General features: G+C 38.8%; 2 protein-coding genes across 3 annotated transcripts; both read right to left on the bottom strand.

The window, feature by feature from the left end:
• Positions 1–523: 523 nt before the first annotated feature.
• LOC111397007 (luc7-like protein 3) lies at positions 524–3,979 on the bottom strand. Of its 2 annotated transcripts, XR_002703113.1 has the most exons (8): positions 3,937–3,979; positions 3,401–3,529; positions 2,509–2,548; positions 2,121–2,196; positions 1,826–2,026; positions 1,516–1,728; positions 897–1,315; positions 524–800 (listed from the first exon to the last, which is right to left on the bottom strand). XR_002703113.1 is itself a non-coding variant. In XM_023023667.1 (7 exons), the coding sequence occupies exons 1-7, from the start codon at positions 3,977–3,979 to the stop codon at positions 1,016–1,018; spliced, it is 1,002 nt and encodes a 333-aa protein (XP_022879435.1). In that variant the 3' UTR covers positions 524–1,015. The 2 variants fall into 2 exon arrangements, 1 of the variants encoding a protein (XP_022879435.1); XM_023023667.1 differs by having other exon boundaries at positions 524–1,315.
• A 3,349-nt stretch (positions 3,980–7,328) lies between these two features.
• On the bottom strand, positions 7,329–9,498 carry LOC111397014 (GDP-mannose transporter GONST3). Its single transcript, XM_023023676.1, has 2 exons — positions 9,315–9,498; positions 7,329–8,824 (listed from the first exon to the last, which is right to left on the bottom strand). Exon 2 carries the CDS (start codon positions 8,817–8,819, stop codon positions 7,674–7,676), a length of 1,146 nt encoding a protein of 381 aa, XP_022879444.1. The 5' UTR covers positions 8,820–8,824; positions 9,315–9,498; the 3' UTR covers positions 7,329–7,673.
• Positions 9,499–25,164: the final 15,666 nt, after the last annotated feature.

Here is a 25,164-nt window from a genome sequence, read left to right on the forward strand (position 1 = left end):
AGGGAAAAAAATTTTAAATAGGAAGAGAATAGCAGAATGAATAATGTTATCTAACACCAGTGATCCTAGATCACTAGTTTAGGTAACAATACTCTATAAATTCAATTAAATAAGTCATATGATTTTGTATTTAAATGAATCTATTATTTGATGAAATATAATTGTTACATAGACTGGTACTTAACACCAATGGCAATGAATAGCATTTCTCTTTCACAAAAACTATTAATTAATTGGATTTTTATGATCCTTAACTAATTATTCTGTGTGTCGTGGTGGCACAGAAACAAATTAGGAGAGAAAATTTTACCCATCTGATTTAAAGCTTCACGTGTGCTGTAGGGGATCCACCTGAAATCTTATTCAGGTGCCCGTTACCTTGCCAAAAAAGTGACAATCCCGATAAAGTATTCTCACTGCTTAATCCGATTTACCTAAGAGGAAAGAATCCCATTTTGCACGCGAGCATCTAAAATAAGCCAAAAATAAAGAAAACCAAACAGGTAATGGTGAGGGAAGATAGTCTACACGTGACAATAAACGCATTTGTTACCTCACAGTTGGTAAAAACCTCCGTTCTCAATCAGCCACAATATTACGCATGCACATGTACCAAATCAGTTTCTTACTACTACTTAAGACAAGTTGATCCCAAATAGAAAATGATAAAAAAATTACAGGTTCGAGTAAAATATACCAATTGTGATACTTAAATAGATAGTCACAACAATGAAGTTATACCTACCTCAACCTTTTCTTCTTAAATTATATTGATGATAGGAGATGGTATCCCAATAGAGCTGTGAGAACAAAAACAATTTTAATCTTAACGAAGACAGAACTCAAGACTCCAAAGCATACATAGATGAAACTCGGATAGTTAGAAAAACATCTACCTCTTTAGAATTCAGAGTTCAGACATTTATCTACATAATCCTCTAATATGGGCAAAGGGGTTCCTGGATGACCATCTTTTACTGCAGCCGACAAGAGAAACTGACCTTCTGTCAAATTCTTAGTATCTATCCCTCCTTCCTTCTCTTCTGTTCCTCGAACTGTTGTACTTCCAATCTGATCTTCTTCCGTCTTCCAGCCTTTCTCTGCTACTCCTATCACGAGACCTTTCACGATCACGATTTCGTTCTGGATATTGCTCCCTCTCCCTGTCATGATCTCGATCACGATACCTGTCCCTATCTACTGACTCAATACTTCTACGTCTGTTTCCATATTCTCTTTCCCTTAGCTTCCTTTGTTCTTCAGCTTCTCTCTCCCTTGCCAATCTTTCTTCTTCAATTGCTTTCTCCTTAGCTGCCTGGTAAATGTATTCAATTCATGAGTCGTGCAATGAATAGTCATTATAACTAATCATGATCCTAATGGAACATTTACGTAATGATTTATTCTTTCCAAGTGTACAGATTGGCATATATACTGATGCAACATTTACATAATGATTTATTCTTTCCGAGTATATAGATCGGCAAATTTTGCTTCTTGTGTAACACAATGTACCTTGTATTCTGCGAGAAAGTCCCTGATCGTGCCATAACCCATGTGCTGCTTGCCAGTAACATGAGACTGAGTTCTCTCAGCAGCATCATTTTCTATTAGGAAGGAGCCGCAAACTTCACATAAAGCCATTTTTTTCTCTTGGGCCATCATCAACACTTTATCCTGCTGTGGTTGCTGAGTCAAGGCTGTCTTCTCGGCATTAAGCATTTCCACCTGAAAGAAGCCATTAAAACCATGATGTTGCAATTTGTCAAATAACAGTTTCGCAGTTTGTGGAATCAAATAGTAGACATATAGGCAGGTGCAGCACCTTCCTCATGAGTGCCTCAGCTTCATCAACCTTCCCCGCTTCACCGAGAGACTCGACTTGTTCCAGTAGATTTTTTATCTTATCTTCAAGCACAGAAAGCTGCTCAGATTTTTCAGCGGAGATCAGAGGGGGAGAGGGAATTTCAACTTCTTGAGCAAGACGTTCCCGGCCTCGCCTAACTTTTCTATCTAAATCTGCAACCTGAAATAACCATCAAGTGTAACCAAACACTAAAAATAAAGTTCAACACCAATCAAAACCTTCGAAATTCAAAATTTTTGAGACAAAAACTTACCAGCTTCTCGCAGTAGTGAGCCAGTTCCGCTTCAAACTTAGGAACATGTGAATCATGTCTGGGGGACTTCTCAAAACTAAAGAGAGACCAACAAACTCAGATCACTAGTGTGAAACAAGGTGTCATATAAATGACACTCAATGCATATAAATACTAAAAGGAGAGGAAATATAATTCCAGTTTAAGGGGCCGCAATAATGTTACTCAGCGTCCAAATATCCATCAAATAATTGAATCGGTAACACAGATTGTTTGAAGAGGGGGTATATTTACCACATTACTATTAAAATGTATATGCACACTAGTGTAAAAGTTAATACATGGGGGAAAATGGCATATGATTTGTCATTATACTTCAAATAATAGGGCTTCAAATTAACTATAATACCTCTCCTTCAACTTCAGATCATGAACTTTTGGGCACGCCCCTGATGTAGAAAAACACACAGAGAAACCGAGTTAGGTGAATGAAAGTTAAATTAAGAATGAAAAGCATTGGCTTCATTGGAAAAACAAAACAAAAAAGATTTACTTGTTCAAAATTCTCACTTTTAATGTATTGCACTCAAGCTTCAAGGGTCAACTAACTACCTTGATTATGTCTGATGCTTTACTTCTGTTTAAAAAAGCTACTTGAAGTTACATCATGAATCCTGCCTCACGTGAGGCTTTCATAAAACACCTCAAAACCCCACCTAAAGTGCCATTTGTGAGACTTACGATTCAAGGTGACGAAGGTGTTTGCCCCTTTCTCTTACATTTTCTGGACATCTAATTACTGGACTTAACTTTTTTGGGCTATTTTTTATAACCTAAAATGTCTAAGGGATTCTTTTATTTCTTTTTTCATAACTACATAGAAGGAAAAGGAGAAAGAGAGACATCATTTCAAGTAGAGGATGATGACGAAGAATGAAAAAAAACTTATACTGACAAGGATGGTAATGTTAATGATCCCTTGAAGATCATGAGTAGTGATAACATAAGAAGAGTTGTCTCGACTTCTAGTAATAAAATTCAATTTGGTTGCAAAGAACTTTACTTTCTTAATTAGTTTTGTCATGGATTTTTAAAAAATTATGAGCATATTTTGTATTTTTATATTGTTTTGAATTATTTTATTGTCATGTCTAGTCTCCCCTTCCCCAAGGTAAAATCCCTCACACCTAATTAAGCCTTCTTAAACATTTTGTCACCCAGGCTTTATAAACATTATAGCGTGATTCAACATTTTTCCTTAAAATAGTTCGTAAAGATAATAAAATGAATCAAAACATCACCTAGATCACTCCGAGTGTTGACGAACAAATCATGGGGGCAGAACCGAACCATATAAAATCTGCAAACTTCCTTATCGTCCCATCTGATTTCCCGGTATCCTTTTTTCTCTTCTTCAGTCAAATTTCGTGCTACATAATGAACAAAAACATAAAATATTAATGGTAAATGCACCCAACTAAAAAACGTGATGGAAAAAATAAAAAGAAAAATCAGGGGAAGAAAGTAACCGGTTTTCTTTCCGAAACCAAATGTGTTGTGCTTAAAACAAAACAAAATATTCAGATGAACCATGTAATTAAGACCGAGTTTGCCTAATTTAAAATTACGAGTTTTTAATCGGAAAATTTTCAATTCCTAGTTCAGATTCACTTAAGCAATTCCAGGATTCTTAAGCTTTAGTTGATCCGACCAGAACTCAGCTTCAGGGTTTTTGAAAGTATGCCGAGATAAAATTTATTGCTCAAAATTAAGAAAAAAAGTGCGAACTTTAGCCGAAGGAAAGCCCAGTATTGAGATAGATACTGGAGCAATTTACCTGCGCCCATGAGTTCATCAAGCAAAGCCCTCTGCGCATCCATTCTTGATAAATTAAAGAGGTAAAACTTGTAACAAGAATATATATTGGAATAAATTTACATAAAATTGAAATGAGAAACCCTAAAATTTATGAAGGTGGATCAATTGCGTTAGGTCTACTAATGCCTCAGAGAGAAGCATAAAAGTTCATATTATCAGGGATTTAGGGTTGGTTTTTCCAGTTTTCCTTCAGGTAATGGGATTTGGTTTTCTTGTATATTTAGACCTCGTTTCCAATTCTAATTCCTGACTATTTTTTAATTTGAATTTATCATTTAAAAAACGAAGGAATGAAATTTTCAAAATCGTCAAGCCTCTATTTGTCGACTATTATTTTACATTCTATCACATAATTTTTTTTACAGTACTCATTTTTAACCGCGCATTCTTTATTAAAATAATATTATATACCAACTAAAATTTTTTCTTCTTTTTTAACCAGACATTCTCCATCAATCTATCATTTCGTAATACATTTTTCAAAATTAAAAGTGCTCAAACACACCCTAAATTAGAGCAATTTCATATTACCATATTGGTCTCTTCATCAATGAGCTATGATTATACTATTCAATATCTTATGTTGACTGAATTTTTCTAGTTGTATAATCGAGATTGACAACCCTGATTGACAATGTCCTTACAGCAGGGGGTTCAGGATTTTTTTTATTCATTGTGAGCCCCTTTAATATGTGTGATTGTCAATCGAGATTGTCAACTCCGATTGTATATGTAGCATTTTCCGGCAAAAAATGACATTGCATTTTTTTATTAACTTTTGTGAATTCATAGGATTTTTTTTTTAGAGAATTTGGACAAAAAAATATAGAATTGTATAGTTAGCCAAAGTGGAGTGGAGTTGAATTGCTTACTCCCAAATATATAAATGATCCATTTATATAGGAGTAATTGAGCTGACACCACATTGGTCTTGCCAATCAATATGTACTTTCACGAATTATAATTTGGTTGGAGAGGGTTGAATTAGCTCCTCCATGGGAGCCTAATGACTAGTCCCCGACCTCCGTTGTCGTATCAATGTTGTTGATCGTTGGATTCGGATGGTGTTCAATGACCACTTTGGGTTAAGGCGCCTTCAATATAATGATATACTCTTTTGATCAGTGTGTGGAGGGGACGCCAATCTATTGAGTTTTTAAACACATTTATTTTTGATTAGGTGTACGAAGTGTAGTATAATTGGTCATCGAAGTAACCAATAGCCCAAACTCAACAGGCACATGGTTCCAATCTTGGGTTTATTTTGACATGTAGTTTAAAGTGGTCATGATGCTATCACGGAAATTTCCAGGCCAAAATCTCTTTGCTATGCTATCCTTGGCAACAAGAACATGGAAAAAGATGAAGAACCAAATGGTTGAATTTGGTTTTGAGATCAAATATATGATAAAAAGATATTTAAAAAATTGAAAACAAAAATTTAAAATGAACCTTTTGATTCTTAGCATGTTTTAAAAGATTTTTATTTTTCATTTTTTTTACGATTTGATCGGCCAACTTCACTTCCCAATGGAATCGGCCTCTTCAGTCGATTTTCAAAGCATTGGTACTATTTGACAATTGGTAACGCTATTTGGTAGAATTATGCTGGTTTTGCTAAAAAAAAATTACTACCTTGGTTGATATTCTTTCACATGAACGTGGATTCCACGTGAATAAAAAATTACAAAAAAAGTGAGCCCCCATTTTGAGTGTCAACCATTTTTTGGTAACATAGCATGGTCGTATTTGGTAAGACCAAGAATCTAAAATTCGGGTAGAAAAATCTTGAAAAAAGCAAATGATGTTGCAAGTGCATGGAAAATCTTGAGAATTTCAAGCGGACATTATTGTTCTCATCAGGAAGCTAGATGGAGATAAAAACAATCCCCGTTTACATTTCCGTTTATTTATTAGTAAAAATACATTTTAAATTGAAAAAAATAAAAAGATTTGAGGCAAATTCTAAAAATTCAAGGAGGTGACCATGTTTCCCATTCGTGTCGTTTTTCAGATTGGGTCATGATTTAGTTGTACAAATTGCACCCGATTAAAAGATCAAGACCTTTCAATTATGCATCAATTGCACTTAAAGAATCGCAACCAATCTTCGCACCTATCAAAGACTTATTTCAATACACATTTTAATCGCAATATACCTGTTAATTCCAACGATAACAAGAACCAAATCATGGATTCACATTGCATAGGATTCAACCTAGGACATGAGGTTCGGATAGCCACGTAAAATTAGACATATAACAAGTGAAGCCAGATTATGTAGGGTTCAACATACAACTTAGGGTTTTGGAGAACCACTGTGTTAAATCGGGCAAGAAATAACATTAACAAGAACCAAATCAAGGGATCATGCTACATAGGATTCAACCTAGGATATTGGGTTCTGGGAAGCCACGCAAAATTAGAAGGAAATAGCTTCTGATTTTGAGACCCACTGAATGTGATAGGATATCGCTTGAAAGAACAAGTTCAAATATTGAATGAGTGACTTTTTGATTAAAAAGACAGACGATTACAGAAATTGAAGAACAATTCTAAGCATTCGAGAGACTTAGATCTCTCCCCCTAACTCAACAACTAATTCTCAGCATGAATATCCCCAATCCCTCCCCATTACATTTATAGGCAACTTATCACACCATTATTCTCCAAAATACCCCTGCCCCTACGTGAATCTATTTTAACTAAATAAGCTTCTCAATTCTTCTAGGTCCTTCCACATTGATAGGAGTCTATCAGAATGGATGGATCATTGAATCATACTATGTAGGATTCTGATTAGGGCATGGAGTTTTGGAAACTCAATTCCACCGAACTGTATAAAGAACACTTTCTACATTAAAGATCTGTATTTTTATGCTTGTCTCTTTATTGTGCCCAACCTAAAAAAATACACTGAATCAATGTTCCAACAATAAAACCTTCTTCAATGATCCTACATTAAAAAATAACACATGGCATTTTTCGGGTAAGGATTTTGAACAATGCATTAATTTTGACACACTAATACCTTCAACTATAGCATGGTATGATATTCAGAGGTATAAATATGATGCAAATTTTAAATATAAACCATAGGCCAACCTGACATCAAACTAACCTGACAAAAAAGGTTTCACAATCCAGTTTGGACACACTACCACATCGCATTAGCAATAAAGTTGCAAAGAACAATAAACAAGAAGAGGATCCTCTAAGAGTGCACATAGAGTAGTACGCCAAAATGTGGAAATGAAATTATGTACATTTATAAAATCCTAATGGCACATTAAAAGGAAAGGCGTCTGATGCGAGTAGGAGAGAATTTTCTCAAGATATTTAATAGTTTAATTCAATTTAAGCTATATCCAATTCATTGTAGCCACTAATAGGTTAAATCACTTGCAGTATTCTGTGAAGTAGTACATTCTTCAAATATTAAGAAAAGATTATCAAAACATACAATGCTGCATGGAAATTAATTTCCTTGAATCATCAGGCAGATTTGGAAAATAGTTATACTAGTAGCAAAGAATTGGGAGATTGTGCATCTAACTGAACTGGGAAATTTTCCTGCTTAAACAAGTCAACGACAGGCTGTAGGTGAATCTTGCAACCTGCTGCACCCACTTCACTTGCATTAGAGCTTCCAAATGAATATTTTCAAGAAGAAAGAAATGATGTACTATGAATTCCTTATGAAAATAATTCTTTATTTCCTTCTCGTGATTCTGTAACTGGCTTCTCATTGGTACTGCTCTCTGTAACGGTTTGCATTTCAAGTAGATTCTGCTGTTCTTCTTCATCATCTTGAGCATTTACTTCTTTTGCCGGCTTAGGTCTGCTGCTTGTAGATTGCTGATACATGATACCACCACTCATGCAAATTAAGAGTCCAACTGTTCCCACAAAAGTTGAGTGTTTGTCCCAAATTACTAGATTTATCACAACTGTCAGAAGCTTGTTCACTATTCCAAGAACAGTGAATCCCGTAGCTGAAATTGCTCTACGGCAAGAGAATCCGAAGAAAGATATAGCTAAACCAAACAAGCATGACAGCCCCACTGGCAAGACAACCTGGAAGGAATGCCAATCCGATTCATCTGAGATATCATGCTTTATCTTCTTCAACTCTCCCATTATAAGAAACTCCAGAGGAAACAATAGCAAAGCCTCAAGATTATTGTAAAGCACAAGACCCCATGTATTTAAACCAACAGTCATAACTACATGCTTTATGTAAACAAAATCTATGGACATGCTCACCAAGTAAGCCAAAGCCCAACTATAAGCCATGAGAGTGAACTGATAATCTGTTATGACATAAAGCACACTACCAGCAAATATAGTACCAAGCGACAACCATGTCTTCAATGCTGGCCAAGGCTGGTGCAAATATAGGGTCTCTCCTATTGCAACAAATATAGGGACCACTGAACGGAATACAATGAACGTATCAACATTGGCGTGGAGGAGGAGCTCGCTGTTTGTAAATAGCGACATATAGAATATAATTGCAGCAGGCAGGAACCGCCACATTGTAACAAGATCAAGCTTATCATGTTCTATTATCTTAAGCCACCCACAAATTAGCACTCCGGCAGCACTCGTTAAGTACTGTAACGCTGTTAGAGCTCCTGGGTATGGAAATCTCATGACAGCCCATTTGTTTATGATCGAAAGCAATGAAGCTGAAATGCAATAACCCGCAGCTATGCCATAGATTGAGACGTGCTGGAGCAAGCTACTATACCACGTAGATTGGGGCTCGGAGGAAATGGATGGACATTCCAATACCTTAGTAGCATTCCCATCTTTAGGATTTTCCACATCATTTGACATCTAATCTGAACATTTAGCACATTAGCTCCGATTTTTGTTACGTACTTCTCAAATATCACAACATTGAAAACAAATTTACCAATTCAGTAATTTCAAGTACATGTATCGACCAAAATTAACTCCAAAACATCCAAAAACATGTCATTCCCAGTTTTAATAGTTCGAAATAGGCAATAAATTGCAACATTAAAGAAAGCAAAGACTAAAACCCAAATAATTGCTAGCTCAGATTTTTATTAAATACTTTCAAAACGCCATAGCATTAAAAATAAAGTTACCAATTCAGCAATCCAAGTCCATTTATCAACTATAACGCATTTAACTCCAGAACATTGAAGAATATTTCACTTCTACTTTTAAAACTTCGAAATCTCATGAAGACAACAGAATCAAATAGAAGTAAAAGTTACTCTAAATCAAATCGAACCCTAATATCAACACAAAAATAGAAGTGCGACTGTCCAATTAAATTATCGATTGAAAGAGAAAATGTACCTTTCGGGTACTAAATATGTTATTCAGTAGGTTGCCGTATGTAGATTTTGTTCACCGGCTAAGCCTTAGATTTGCCCTTTTTGGCGACAGCGGATTGGTGCCAGTGCAGAGGATTTCGTGTCGGTGAAACCCGGGATGTGGACTTTGGATCTCAGGTGTGTGCGAGATAGACGAGTGAGCATATAATAATTTTTGATTGGACAAAAATTATTTTCACGTTTTTATTTTTTTGATTGGATCCAAATAAATTCTATCATTATTAAAATATAATTTTTTACATTTTCACTTCACTTTCGATGTTCAAAATAATTCTTAATTCAAATAATACGAGTTAATTTAGTTGATGTAAACTTTACGTGACTCTTTCAATTTTTTCTATCATTATATACGGGCCTAAATATTCACAAGTTAGATTCCAGAATTTTTTATTCACTCGTAAAATGAGTTAGACGACTTTGAGGAGAAATATGGGCCCGTTTGGTAGAGATTTTAAGAATTGATTTTTTGACCGTTAGAAGAAAAGTGGGGTCCACGTGTGAGAGAAAAAGTCAAAAATTACGGCTTAAATAGTAAAATAACGATCAAAAAATCAATTTTTTGGGGCAAAAAATCCCTACCAAACAGGGCCTATTTTCTCACCATTTCTCTTTATATTCAAGTCTTTTTGAAAAGATTCAAATGACGTTTCTTAGTTTGCATGGTTTGCACACGTTTAGAAGAGATGCATGAAATAGATCACTGTGCCTATTTCCCAACAAATAATATCTCTTTGTTCACCCTATATTTGGTTCATGTTTGTTGACGTCAAAATTTGTAAGAATGATCTTGAGCCAACTTTAAGAAAAAGGGCGAGTTATTGCTAAATGGCTCATAAATCAATTGAGAAAATGTAATCGTGCAATGGTTTTGCATATGAATTCCCTTATCTTTGGGATAACAATTTCTTTACTATTTATACATGTTTTCAGTCGAAATTACATCAAATCAGCTACAGTATCGAACTCGGAACTTGGGTCGTCGAATTCTCCTATGATTGGTTGACGAGGCCGGTGGCCATGTGTCAATGGTTTCCTCAGGTAATGATGACCCTCAGGCAACTTGAAGATTCCGAGCTAGGGATTGGTTGCCATGGGCGGCGGTGACGTCACTCTTGACGAATGGGTTGATTTGAGAGGTTGATGTGACAAGGGGTAATCATGATATCTCCTGAGATTACGGTGGCAAATCCGATCTGGGGTCTTAGCCAAACTCACATCTGCTTGAGGTGGGGCCTGGGACGGTTTCTCATGAGATCGAAGTTCGGTGGTCAACAGTTACCTCCTAGGTCAGTTCTGCTGTAAGGAGGGACTGGCCTTTTAACTCGGTTGGTGTTTTCCCAGGAAGTGTAATTATTTCAGGCTGATTATATCTTGTCCATCAAATTTTCCCTCCATCTTTTGGACTGACGGTTTGGATTGAGCCTTTTGATCTTCCATCATTTTACATTCCTTTTGAGCTTCTATTTTACCCTCCTTTATGTGATTTTTCCTCTCCAAGATAGCAAGAAAAATCTTTTAGTCCATCCATCTTTATTTTTAAGTGAGGTCATTTTTTCTTCAGTTCCCAGGTGTTCTTCTGCATCTTTTCTTCATCCTTTCAATACACATTTTCATCTCGATTTGTATATGAGTTCGGACGAATCTAGGGTTCATTCCTGGGGAAACCAGTAGGAAGAATCAGTCCCTTCCAACTCCAGCTCGTCTTCTAGTTGTAGAGAGATCTTCACCCCTATTCCCATTTCGGTTGTTAACCCAGTTACTGTAGCTTGACCTAGGGAGATGGGGCGGATTAGGTAGGATTTGGGCGGTGACGAGGTAGAATCTCATGAAGGCAGTGAGGGAAATGGCCAAGAGGAGTGGGGGGCCAATTCTTATAGGTCTGTCGTAACGGGAGATAGGCGAGCTAGAGAGGCAAGTATGGCATTCCCAGATCAATCATAATGATAATCCCCGAACCTTTTGACCGGGCTGATAAACCACTCGTAGGATGTATGGCCTTAAACTCTTCCATTTTACAAATTGGCCTTAGGCTCCCCATTCCTAGGGTCATACGTAAATTTCTTTCCTACTGGGGTATAGCTCTAACATAGCTATGCTCCAGTGGGTGGCGAACTCTGATTGCCACCCTGATTTTATGGAGCCATTTAGGAAATTCTGAGCTCGGTGTCGAACAGTTCAATTATTTGTTTACCTTTAAAGAAGACGGTAGGAATTCTGGCTGGTGGTACACCAGTGTTAGACCTAGGACTGGTGGTTCCCTAGGACTAGACACTCATTCTTCGATTAAGATATGGAAAGAGGAATTTTTCTATGTTTCAAGAGACTGGGAGTTCCACCCTGCCGAGGTGAATAGGGAAGATATTGTTCCCAAACTCTACCATTCTTTTTATAAGCAACGCTCCTTGATACTTAAGTCAGAGTTAATATTGAAGAATTTATTGATTGCATTTGTTTTGTTTTGCAGATTACAAGAAGGCGGCCTTAACCAAAGATACTCAGAGACGAGCTGAGGCTATAAGGGCCCTTCCAAAAAGACAAAGGTCTTGTAAACACGTGATCTCTGATTTAAACTTATTCAGGGTGGGTTTGATTCAGACCGTCTCCTGAAGTCAGACTTCAGCACAGCCTTCTGTATCAGCTCAAGCTAGCCCTAGTAAGAATTAAAATGCTTTATTCCCTTACTGAAATTATATGAAAATACTGAATATTTTATGCACGTATTTTTAGTTTTTCACCAAGAAATGTTGGGATTTAAAGCAGCTAAAGCAGTAGGACGGCTAAAGGAAAGCGAACCGAGGTTTTAGATGGGCTCGAGAATCGATCTTAGGAGACCGAAGAGGAGGTCCCTCATTTGAAGAGAAACCGAACTTCTACGCCGGTTGCGACCTGGGTCCTTGAGCTGATCTCTACGGATCCGCCCAGTCCAACTTTAGTATTCTCTTCCCTGCCATCACCAACTCCAGTGATGCGTGTTTTTGTTCCTCCCGCTGCTACAAGTAGCTCTAGTCGACCTCAGGAGAGGTGCCCTAATTTGCAAAGGCCGAGGATGGCTTGGTGGGCCACCAGCCTGAGATACTACTAGACTTTCTCTGGGCTCCATCCCCTTCTAGGGAAACAACGGCTGCCCTTGCCCCTCCACTGTGTGACTCTGCCAATCTCCTGACCAGGAGTTGGAATGATAGGCAGCAGAGTTTTTTGAACGAGATGCCACTTGGGGAGGCAATTGTTACTGCTCAGCTTCATAGCCATCGATCTGTGTTGTATATGATAGCAGTGACTGACAAGGTATTTTCTTTAAGCCGGCATACTTTGGAAGAGCATCAGTTTCTATAATATCTCTCACTGATTCTTCTGGCTTTAGAACAGCTGAAGCTGAGCTTGACAAGTTAATGGAGGCCAAGGATCAAGCACTGGGCTTATATCAAGGCATGGAGAGGGAGATGGCGTAGTTTACAGTGAAGGAAAGAGACTATGAAGACAGGCTGGACAAGATGGGAGCCGAACTGAACTTCAAGCTCAACCTAGAAGAGAGGTTGAGGGAGGAGATCAGAGTACTGAGGGCCCAAGCGAAGGAGGCTAGTCAAAGGGCTGAAGTGGAGAACAAGAAGTTTGAATATGAGTGAGCCCTTGCTGAGGAGGCGGTGAGAAAGGTACGAGAGGTGAACGAAAGGGTGAGTATGGCGATTAAAAGGGTAGAAGACGCTGAGGCCAAGTCTATCAGGGCGGTAGAACTTTGGGGGTCGTCCTCTGAATTCGACTCCTTGGTGCAAGACGCCTATGTTGTGGCTTTGGAGGAGGTCGTCAAACACATCTACAGCGAAAGACCTAGGTTTGATGTGGCGTTCCTCGAGGAGGCAGTGGAGGAGCAGAAGAAAGAAATCCAAAGATTGACTGAAGAGGCAGGAGTTCGGATTTCCCTTGCTGTTGAAGATGCTGCTGCTGCTCGTGAGGGCCCTCCTCCTTCTAGCCAGGCCCCCATTTCTTAGGTTTTCTTTGAATGCTCCCTCCTTCTCTTTTAATGTAATGAACTAAAAATCTTGTTTTACTGATGTTTTGTAATGACTGCATTTTGACTTAGTACTTTGGATGTACCTTATTTTTGCAATATTCTTAACCTTACTTCGTAATTTTAGAAGGGCTACAGTACTTATGCTTTTAGATCGACCTGCTTGTATAGCGGTGTCTTCAGTATATTTGTCAATGGTAGTTTCGTCTAAGTGTCGTAGCACTTACAACCTTAGCTCGACTTGCACATGTGGCAGGACTTTTGAGAATTCTTAAGGAGAAAATTTCACTAAGTGTCATAGCACTTACGACCTTTGCTCGACCTGCACATGTGGCAGGACTTTTGAGAATTTTGACCAAATGCCGAATAAAATGCTCAAGATAAGGAGTCCCTTTTATTGATATGATTGACATTACAGGCGGGTTTACATGTCGTAGATTCTCCATGTTCACTGATAATACTGCCTAAGGTACTCGACGGTCCAAGGGTGGGGTAAAGGTCTACCCCCAAGTCTTCCAGTTCACACGCTCCTTTTGGTAGGATCTTGTTACCAGATAGGGACCCTCCCAGTTTGGTCCCAGGCATCAGCTGCCAGCCTCCCTCGTAGTGAGGAATACCTTCCGTAAGACTAGGGATCCTACTTCAAATTCTCTTTTTCATACTTTCTAATTGTAGTAATTGGCATTCCGTTGTTTGTAAACGGCGTTTTTGAGTTTAGCGTTGTTTCTTTTTTCTTCAATAAGGTCGAGTTCTGCGTGAAGAGCCATATGATTCTCTTCTTCGTCATAAGCAGTTATGCGAAACGAGGGAATGTCAACCTCTAGTGGGATTACAACCTCTACACCGAAAGCCAGTAAGAACGGGATTTCTCCCGTGCTAGTCCTCGTAGTGGTGTGATATGACCAAAGCATACTAGGGAGTTCTTCGGCACATCCCCCTTTAAATACATCAAGTTTTGCTTTCAATGTGTGGCCAATGATTTTGTTAATAGCGTCAACTTGGCCATTTGCTGCGGGTGGTTCGGTGTTGAGAAATGTTTCTTGATGCCGAAGTCTTCACAAAAGTCTAAAAGATGGGCATTGTCGAACTGTTTTCCATAGTTCGTGACGATGGAGTGAGGTATGTCGAACCTACAGATGATTGATTTCCACAGAAAGTCAGTTGTTTCTTGTCCGGTAATCTTGGCAAGTGGCTCTGCCTCAGCCCATTTGGTGAAGTAATCTACTGCAACGATTGTGAATTTCACGCCTCCCTTTCTAGTGGGCATAGGTCCAATCAGGTCGACCCCCAATTTTGGAAAGGGCCAAGGTGCTGTCACCGGGTTCAGTTCACATGGCGGAGTGTTTATGATGGAGGTGAGGCACTTGTCACATCTTTTGACAAACTCGATGACGTCACGTCTTATAGCTAGCCAGAAGTATCCTTGACGTAGGATCTTGTGGGCTAAGGATTATCCATCGAAATGATTTCCATATACTCCTTTGTGAACGTCCGCAAGGCGTGTTGTGCTTCCTCTTCGTTTAAACACATCAGTAAGGGTGTAGAGTATCACCCCTTGTAGAGGACATTATCAATGAGTGTGTTTCTGGCCGACATGATTCGGAGCTTTCTCGCATTTACTAAGTTTTTGGGGCATTTCCTGATCTTCAGGTGTGTGATGATCTCATCCTACTAGGTTGGTTTGGGGCTTATCATCATGAAAGCTACTTTGGCTAATTCAGTGGCCAGCAGTGATATTTTTCTCATGGGAATGCTATCAAATTCTTCAATCTCCTCGCTAGTGGCTAGCCGAGCCAAGGCATCAGCGTGGCCATTCTGAGATCAGGGAATTTGCTAAACTTGGACAGCGTAGAAGCTTTCGAGCTCTTTCCTTGCGACCCTTAGGTAATTTTCCATTCTTTCTTCTTTCACATGATATACGCCGTTGATCTGATTTACGACTAGTTGGGAGTCGCTGTGTATGATTAGGTTGGGAATTCCCAACCCTAAGGCCATCCTTATTCCGACAATGAGAGCTTCGTACTCGACCTCATTATTTGAAGTTTTGAAGTCAAAAGGTAGGGCTTCACAAAATATGTGTTGTTCTGGGATGATTAATACAACGCCAGCCCAAATCATTCTCCGGTAGATGAACCATAAACATAAAGTTCCCAAGGAGTCTCTTTTGGTGGTTCATCGTGTAACGACCCAAAATTTAAAGATTTAAAACCGTTACTAAAACCTCTATTTCATAATTAAATAAATTATGTCAAACATTCTATATAAAAATCTTTCTAGTTCTATCTATAAAATAAATAAAGCCTATGGAAAACATAATTAACTGAACCATGTCCCAAACATTAAATTGCAAATTTAACATAAAGATAAAACTAAAATAACGCTAAAAATAAATAAATAAAATTTCATAGTCATGTTACTTATAATTTATTTATTTTGAACTCCATAATTTCTGGCATCACAACTCCACCGCATCGCCTGCCAACCAATGACTCATTCTAATCTGTGAGGAGTAGGAAAAAGGGTGAGTACATGAAAATACTCAGTAGGATATGAAATTAATGGTGCGATCCCGTATAAAAATTTTAAAACATGTATCAAAAAATCATACCGTCTCATATCTTTAAATCCGATGAGAGCTCATATCATATTATATCATATCATTCATAATGACCATATCATTCATGTCATAGCATATCACATCATAAATTTAACTTTCATGAGTATAAAATTCGTCAACATGAAAAAAATATTTAAACAGGATAGAAAAACACTGCACCTCAATATCCTACCTCGTAATAAATCAGTTTTTCAGAAGACAAACTCCAAATTCACATTCCAAACTTATTTTTTAGTATTTGTTGCTGCTATCACTGTATATGAGTGTCTAAAAGTGAAAGAGAATATTGAATTTTAATAGGCCTAAAAGTCTTTCAACGAAACGTGTTTTTCCCCATAAAGAGTCTCAATTCTATACAATCACTATTTCTTCCCTATCTAATCAACACATGATAACCTATCACTATCATCTCCCAACAACCTAGGCAAATAAATTATTTTAAAATAAAACTACCTATCTATATCTTAAGATACACGTGCACTAACAACTCCCTACCAATTCAAATAAAAATGAAACACTCCATACACATGACGCGTGGCAGGTGCATTTTCATCAAAGGTTAAAATTAAATTGTAAAACTAGTTTTCATCTACCTTTTTAAAACTGAAATATCTTGGAGTTTATTTATCTTAATCGACTTTTTCTATACATAATTAATTACGAGCTATCCAACGAGTACAATATTGATATATTTATCATTACTCTATCTATATTTAAATATTTAACCAAATTAAAATTGAATTTATTGTATTTATCATTTTAGTCCCCTAACTTTCCAAATTTAAAAATATAGTATGAAAGTAAATAAATTCTAGTATACGCGAATTTTGGGGGCTTTACACATCGGTAGGCACGTTACAGAACTCGGAGACGAAGTCGGCGAGCACTTGCCCTTTGATGGAGGAACGAGGCGTGTACCTTATGTCGAATTGTCCGAGCTCTACTGCCCAATGTTTATCTTAGTGGAGAGTTGGTGAGGACTTCGATCAGGTGTTCCAACAAATACGACCTCAATTTTCAGGTTGCCATCAGCAAGGCGAAAGACAGTTTTTCTACGGGCGAGTATTGTAGCTCGACTTCGTGGAGCGCCTTGCTCACGTAATAGACTGGGTGTTGGAAGTCGTTCTTTTCCTGGGTTAGGACGGCACTGATGGCATGTTCTGAAACAGATAGATATAGCTTAAGGGCGTTGCGTACCTTAGACTTTGAGAGTAGTGGGGTTGAGCTAGCTGTTTCTTTAACTCTTTAAAGGCTTCTTGACATTCTTTGGTCCATTCAAACTTCTTTCCTCCTCGCAGTATGTTGAAGAAGGGTTTGCATCGGTCCGTAGATTTAGAGACAAACCGGTTGAGGACAACGATCCTCCCTGTCAAATTTTGCACCCCTCTGGGTTTGGGTGGGGCCTTCATTTGGATAACAGCTCGTATTTTTTCAGGATTTGCCTTGATTCCTCGATTGTTTACAATGTATCCTAGGAATTTTCTAGAATTGACCCAAAGGCACATTTTCTAGGGTTTAGCTTCATTCCGTACTTTCTCAAAATATCGAACATCTCGGCCAGGTGCCGACAATGATCTTTGGCTTTGGTGCTTTTGACCAACATGTCATCAACATATACTTCTATAGTTTTTTCGATCTGTTGGGAGAACATGGAATTCACAAGTCGTTAATAAGTACCCTAGTGTTTTTGAGACCAAATGGCATTACCCTGTAGTAGTAGAGACCTCGATCAGTAACAAACGAGGTATGTTCCTGATCTGGTCCATACATCGGTATCTGATTGTATCTGGAGTACGCATCCATGAAGATGAGTAGCTCATGCCCCGCAGTGGCATCCACCATTTGATCTATTCTTGGTAGGGGAAAGCTATCTTTAGGACATGCTTTGTTGAGGTCGGTGAAATCTATACATACCCTCCAATCTCAATTGTGTTTTTTCACAAGAATCGAATTTGTAACCCACTTGGGATATTTTACCTCTCGAAGGAAACCGTTGTGCAATAGTTTTTGCACCTCCTTGTTGAGCACTTCATATCTTTCAAGATTTAGAGGTTGTCGTCTTTGTTGCTTCGATCGAATTGAGGAATCCACTTGCAATTTGTGACACGCAATGTTGGGGTCTATCCCTCCCATGCCTCCATGGTTCCAGGCGAAGACATCGAGGTTCTGTCTGAGAAAATTCACAATTTCACTTTGGATAAAGGCTTAACTCGCGCTCCATTTTAAGTTCTCTTGAGGGTCATTGGCAAAAACTTGAACTTCCTCTAGCTCTTCCACGGGTTCTCCTCCTTCGATTTTGATACCTAGGTCTAGTGAACTGAGCTCAGGTTCCCATAAGTGAGCCATATACACTCCTGGGAGGGTGTGTTGATCGCAGACGTAGGCTTTCAGTTGATACTTTTCGACGAGTTCCCTATTTCCTTTGACATCGCCTACACCTTGGGGTGGGAGGGGGGAATTAAATTGAATAGTGGTATAGGGACACTGCTACTCTTAAGCTGAATATCAGGGGCTATCCCATGACAGTGTCATAAGGCGATGGAGTGTCGAACACCACGAATTCGGAGTTTGTCTTAACTTGACGGGACGTCGATCCAGACTCGATTTTGAGTTTGATTAATCCATTGGCCGTTGTCAAAGCTCCACTTAATCCAAGGACCATGTTTGAGTATGGTCTAAGGAAGTTGGCAGGTATGCCCATCCATTTGAGAGTGTTGCTGAAGAAAATGTTGAGAGCACTCCTTATGTCCACCAAGACTTTTGGGACGGTTACTCCTACTACAGGTAATGAGATTACCAGAACTCCGGGGTAAGGATGTGGGTCTACCTCTTTTTCGTCAAAGGATAATTGGCCATTCGTGGCTTTTTGGAGATGCTTCTTTGTTATGCCGATCTCAGAGAGATCCACAATGATTGGCCTCTTCAGTCTGGCTTCCCCAGCTTATGTGTTTCCCTTGCCCTTTAGCATGTTGACCTGTGGTTTAGGCAGGTCGATATTGCACGCTCTAGCCCCAGCCTGATGTCCTCGGACTATTTCAATCCCGTAAGGGGTGTGAAACTTCATATAGTAATGATAAATTGACGTGGCAGCTTTCAACTCTTGTAACATGGGTCGTCCCAATATCGCGTTATAGTTGGATGGCAAATCGGCTACCACGAAATCTGCCAGAATCTTTCTTTGGCAAGGAGCTTCGCCAGTTCTACAACAAGGACTATCTGACCTCGGGCTTCGATAGGATCTCCAGAGAACCTCTGCAGTTTCCTTGAGTATGGTTGAAGATAGCGTTCCGATATTTCCAACTGACTCAAAGTTCGTGAGTATAGTATGTTGACCGAACTTCCATTATCTACTAATGTTCGGTGGACTTTTACCCCGGCAACTGGCATGGTGATCACTAGGGCGTCACTTTGATCTTGGAGGATTCTTTGGAAATCTTCCTCCATGAACCAGAATCATTTAGGGTCTACACTGATCTATGGGGTCTGCTCCCCATAGTTTGACATGGTCCGTGCATTTTGGGCTTGTCTTCGTCTCACCCGTTTGGATCTTTCAACGTACAGGTTTCCTCCAACCCAATTTGATTTCGGCATGGGGATGGATTGCGATTAGGAACCGCCTGCTGAGCTTGTGCGGGTGGACCCTGCTGCAAAGGCAGTTGCGGTTGAGGTTGGTTTGCTTCTTTTGGTTTGACAACGAATTCTCGTAATCGACCTTTGCGAATTAAGGACTCAATTTCCTCCTTCAATTCTTGATAGCTGTTAATGTCATGACCTGGCATCTTGTGATATTGACAGTATCATCCTTGTTGGTGTCCTACCTACCTGTTCTTCGGGGCTACCGGCCTGCGAAATGCCTCTTTCTCACCAGTTTGTATGAATACCTCTTCCAAGGAAGCTTTGAGTGGGTGGTACTCTCGAAACTTGTATGGCTGAGCCTTAGGACGATCTCTTTCTCTTCTATCCTTCTATCTTTTGAACTGGGGGCTGTTATTAAGTTTTTTCTCTTTTACCATATTGCTGAGGTCGGGATCACATCTGGTTTCCTCTTGGTCAGAGGTTGCTTCTTCAACACTTACGTATTTCTCAGCTCGGCTCAAGAACTCGTGATAAGTTCTTGGGCCGTCCTCGTGTATCGACCACCAGAATCTTGTTATTGGCCTCAGTCCAACCAGTACGACCATGAGTGCGGCGTGATTGGATATTTTTTCCATGTTGTTTATTGAATCTGCTTAGATAGCTTTTGTGGGATTCACTTTTTCCTTGCTTGATACTTACTAGCCGCTCCTTGGGCATGGTTCTGGATTTGGAGCCCATGAACTAGGCCAAGAATGCTATGACCGGTCGTTCCAATTCTTCATCAACCTCTAATGCAGTCTCCTGAACCATCTCTGTGCTTTGTCTCCTAGGGTCAGGGGAAAAGCCCGACACATGATGGCATCGCTTGCTCCCTGCAGTTCCATCCACGAGGTGTACTTGTCAAGGTGGCTGAGGGGATCCCCGTTTCCTTCGTATGAGATCATCTGGGGAATTTTCAATTTTTCAGATAATGGTTCCATAAAGACATTCTCTGCAAAGAAGGAATGTCGCTTTGTGAGGTAGTCTTCAATGCCGCCTCTGTTTTTTGCCTCCAAGTCAGCAATACATCTTTTCAGTGCGCTCAGTTAAGGTTCTGCCTGTTCCAAAAGACGTTTAAGATCGGATTCAGCTTGTCCTTGTGTAGGGTTAGCGAGTGCTGGGTCTCCAACCTGTCGAACACACTGCCAGTCCTCCTTGCCACGGGATCCTTACTCCTTACTTCGTCAGTTCGACTTCTTGAGAATTCTCCTTTTGAAAAGTGGAGAGTCCTCCTGGTGGAGGGATGTCTTGCCCTTGTCCTTGCAGGGGATTCCACCTCAGTATCTGATGGGGACAAGTGGGCTTGACTCCGTTCCAATCGTCTCACTATATTTGTTAATTTTTCTAGGGTTCCATCATAGCGGTCGTTTGTTGGTCTTGTCGTCTTGGAGAACTTGGCGGAGTATTAGTTTCGTGAGGGTGGGTATGAGATGGATTTATAAAACTGAAACTATGGCTCATGGCTCTTCAATTTTAAGGGGGAACGGGGCTATGTTTCACAATTGGGCCCTTTCTCTAGCACCAAACTGTTGACGTCAAAATTTGTAAGATTGATCTTGAGCCAACTTTAAGAAAAAGGGCGAGTTATTGCTAATGGGTCATAAATCAATTGAGAAAATGTAATCGTGTAATGGTTTTGTATATGAATTCCCCTGTCTTTGGGGTTACAATTTCTCTACTATTTATACATGTGTTCAGCTGAAATTACATCAAATCAATCAAATCAGTTACAGTATCGAGCTCGAAACTCGGGTCACCGAATTCTCCTATGATTGGTCGATGAGGCCGGTGGCCATGGGTCAATGTATTTCTCAGGTAAATATGACCCTCAAGCAACTTAAAGATTCCGAGCTAGGTATTGGTGGCCATGGGCGGTGGTGACGTCACTCCTGACGAATGGGTTGATTTGAGAGGTTGATGTGACAAGGGGTAATCATGATGTTTCCTGAAATTATGACGACAAATCCGATCTGGGGGTCTTAGCCGAACTCACATCTGCTTGAGGCGGGGCCTGAGACGGTTTCTCATGAGATTGGAGTTCGGTGGTCAACAATGTTTATAAATACTCAAGTCATTTTTTATCCACACATTTTGAACGACTTAAAAGTATTAATCACTTATTTAATACTTATTTCTATCTATTTATAATTTAATTTGATTTGTCTATGCTCTCCCATGTTTATGATATGTTGTACCAAAATTTTAATGAATCTTGGCATTTGCAACCTTTGAATGCAAATTTGAGTTTAAAATTATCCAGAATTTAGAAAGAATTATTTAATCTAACAATTTTGCTTTCTGATTCTCAATGAGTTCTTTTGTAGCATTTTAAGAGAATATTGCACTTCACCTCTTTCCTTCTTTTTTTTTTCCTTGACATGATTATGCAATCGATCCCAAACCTATTGTTAATAGGGCTTAATTTGTTGTTGTTTGGCCTTGGTATGATTCATTGTTTGTATTTCTTGGCAAGTCATCAAATTACAGGGAAAATGATGCCCGATGCAGCATCAGATTCATCCAGTCTTGTCGCTATTGCAGTTACAAATGCATTTGCATTATAAATAGCAGTGCATATTGCTTCTAATCTCTCCAGTGGCCATGCAAATCCCGTAGTAGCATTTGGAATGGCTATTGGGGGCCGTACAAGCATTCCAATGGCTATTTTCTATTGAATTTCTCAGATCAATGACAAATCCAAAAATTTGAGTGAGTTAGAATGGATCAATGCCAGTGCACACAGTCACCTGAGCAACCATACAATAAATGGCCAAAAAAATTCTGATGGAACCAGCTGTCAAACCTTTGGCTCTATCATTGACTCATGGGTTGCGTTCTATTAAGAGTAACAACTGTTGGAAAGCGTGATGGTATTTACATTGGTGTACAGAGTATATACTGCTACTGATTCAGGGCGTTGGTTCCATGTCGGCAACTGGACCGTTGGCCATAGTGTTGGGTAATTGCCTCAAAAGTCAAAAGTTGGAGGACTTCTACTGCAAATAATAAAAGGTAGTTATTATATGGAAGGCTTCTAATTAAAATTGAGAACATAATCATTGCAGAATTTGGTCTCCAATTTACAGCCGATTTGGAATCCTGCACATGAAGGAATCCTCGTTGAGTTAAAAGAATCTTATTTAAGTTTAAATTAAACTCTACTACTTGGATATTGATCCTACAAATAATGGATGTATTTAATTATTTTGAGTGTGGCCAAAGAGTTTATCTGAGAGAAAAATACTGCGAGTCTAACATCTTGAGACTTTTCGTACAAAGGGTAGAAAAGTAAGTGTGGTGAAATTCTATATGATGTAACAATTTTTCATATAGTGAAAAGCTTTAACGGTCCGTTTAATTTGTGCGTTATATTCTTTATTTTTCTTATTTGCTAATATTTTTTTGAAAAACAAAAAATTTTGCGGGTAAATAGAAATAAAGGGAATTTGCGTAAAATTCCCAACAAGTGATATTAGAGTGTCAGGTGATTCGGAGTATTGGAGCAACAGAAAAAAATGTCATCGTTGAAATATGACGTAGAGAAATTTGACGAAAGAATCAATTTTGACTTGTGGTAAGTATAAGTTAGGGATTTATTAATTCAAACTAGATTGCACAAGACTTTGAAAGGAAAACCAACTAAGAGTTCTGACAAGAAAGCTGAATCCAGTGTGAGCGATGAGGATTGAAAAGAATTGGATTTGAAGACTGCAAACATGATAATTCTTTGTCTGGTTAAAAACGTTCCTGCAAATATTCATGGAATATCTGTTGCAAAGGAACTATAGGAGAAGCTAGAAGAACTATATCAAAAAAAGAGTTCTCAAATCGGTTGTACTTGAAGGAGCGATTTCATTCATTGCGCATGGAGGCAGGTACGAAAATCTCAGACCATCTGAGTATTATCAACGAGATTGTTTCAAAATTGGAGTCTATTGGAGTGAAGATAGATGATGAGGATAAGGCAGTAGGCTAATCTGGTCTCTTCCATCTACCGATAAACATATCAAGCCAATCTTGATGTATGGGAAAGAAACTGTGAGTTTCGCAGAAATGACAAGCAACTTGATCTCAGAAGAAAGAAAATAAGGGGGACAGAATACTCCATCTGACAATGCGGTGCTTGTGACTAAAAAAGGAAAGAAGAGGCAACTCCATGACAAAAAAAGTAACTTGTTGGAACTGCGCTCAGAATGGCTATGTGAAGAGAAATTGTTCAAAAGATGGAGCAAGGTCGGCTAACTGCTTGGGGTCGAATAATGCGTCTCTCTTGTCGGAGGAAGGCACGGATGTAGTGCTTCAAAGTAAGATGGAACATCCTCATGGCATGCTGTCAGTTGCCATGATAGAGGATGTGTTCTTACTGGCATGGGTCAACATATCTGCACATAGCATTGACTGGCATTTGATGCAAGGTGTGTATGTATGTGGTGGTGTTGTGATATCGATGGCTAATGAGCTCTCTGGGAAAGTCATTGGGAGAGTCGCATCATAATTATTAGCAGGGTTGTTTTGATATGTAGCCGATAAAATGCTCGGAGTTCGCATATAATTCTAAGTGGTTATATTCATATGGTGGAGTATGGGATCGTTAAAATGTGTCAAATGCTTACTTATTTTTTCCAAGTATTGTGATTAAAAATTGTAGATGAGGTGACAAGATTTTGACTCGTTTTGGGCAAGATGGAGATTGTTGGATAATTGCCTCAAAAGTAAAAAGATGGAGGACTTCTATTACAAATAGTAAAAAGTAGTTATTATATGGAAGACTTTTAATTAAAGTTAAGAGCAGAATCTTTGTAGAATTTGATCTCTAATTTACAGTCGATTTTGGAGTCTTGCATATGAAAGAATCCTTGTTGAGTTAAAAGAGTTTTGTCTGAATTTAAATTAAACTCTACTACTTGATTAATGATCCTATAAATAGTGGATGTATTTCACTATTTTGGGCATAACTAGAGAGTTGTTTCGAGAGAAAAATATTGCAAACCTAACATCTTGAACTTTTCGTCCAAAGGGTAGAAAAGTAGATGTGGTAAAATTCGAATTTATTTTTCTTTGTAATACTTGGAAATTGGGTTAGTGAATGAAATTCTATATGACTGTAACTATTTTTCATATTGTGAAAAGTTTTAATGGTCTGTTTAATTTATGCGTTATATTCTTTATTTTTCCTATTTGCTTATATTCTTCTGAACAACAAAAGATCTCGTGGGTAAATAGAAATAAAGGGAATTGACGTAAAATTCCCACACATAGGTCTGGTGTCTGAGGCTAACGTCCTGGCATCGGAACCTCTCAAGGCGGATTGATGAATACCTCCTACTCCATCAGTTCTACACTTGTTGAGGAGTTTCAAGAATCTAGCATTCTATAGGATTGGATGCATTTTCCCCGCTCAACCAGCGCTGATTCATCAAAGGGCATTGCTCATGGAATTGAATTTTAATTATTCGGTGCCACGATTCTTGTTAACTTTCTTTCCTTCAGTTTCATTGCTTTTGCATTGAATATATGTTCAACAGATGTAACAGAGACAAAAGGGATCAACAGCGCGCATTAGTATGCAAAACA

Source organism: Olea europaea, chromosome 1 (genome assembly GCF_002742605.1).
Source record: "Olea europaea var. sylvestris chromosome 1, O_europaea_v1, whole genome shotgun sequence".
NCBI lineage: Eukaryota > Viridiplantae > Streptophyta > Magnoliopsida > Lamiales > Oleaceae > Olea > Olea europaea.

Coding starts and splice junctions, on each gene's coding strand:
- LOC111397014 (XM_023023676.1), bottom strand. CDS start 8,819: ATGTCAAATGATGTGGAAAATCCTAAAGATGGGAATGCTACTAAGGTA.
- LOC111397007 (XM_023023667.1), bottom strand. CDS start 3,979: ATGGATGCGCAGAGGGCTTTGCTTGATGAACTCATGGGCGCAG. Junction 3,530..3,936: donor TGATGAACTCATGGGCGCAG/GTAAATTGCTCC, acceptor TTCATTATGTAG/CACGAAATTTGACTGAAGAA. Junction 1,729..1,825: donor CTGAGGCACTCATGAGGAAG/GTGCTGCACCTG, acceptor GGCTTCTTTCAG/GTGGAAATGCTTAATGCCGA.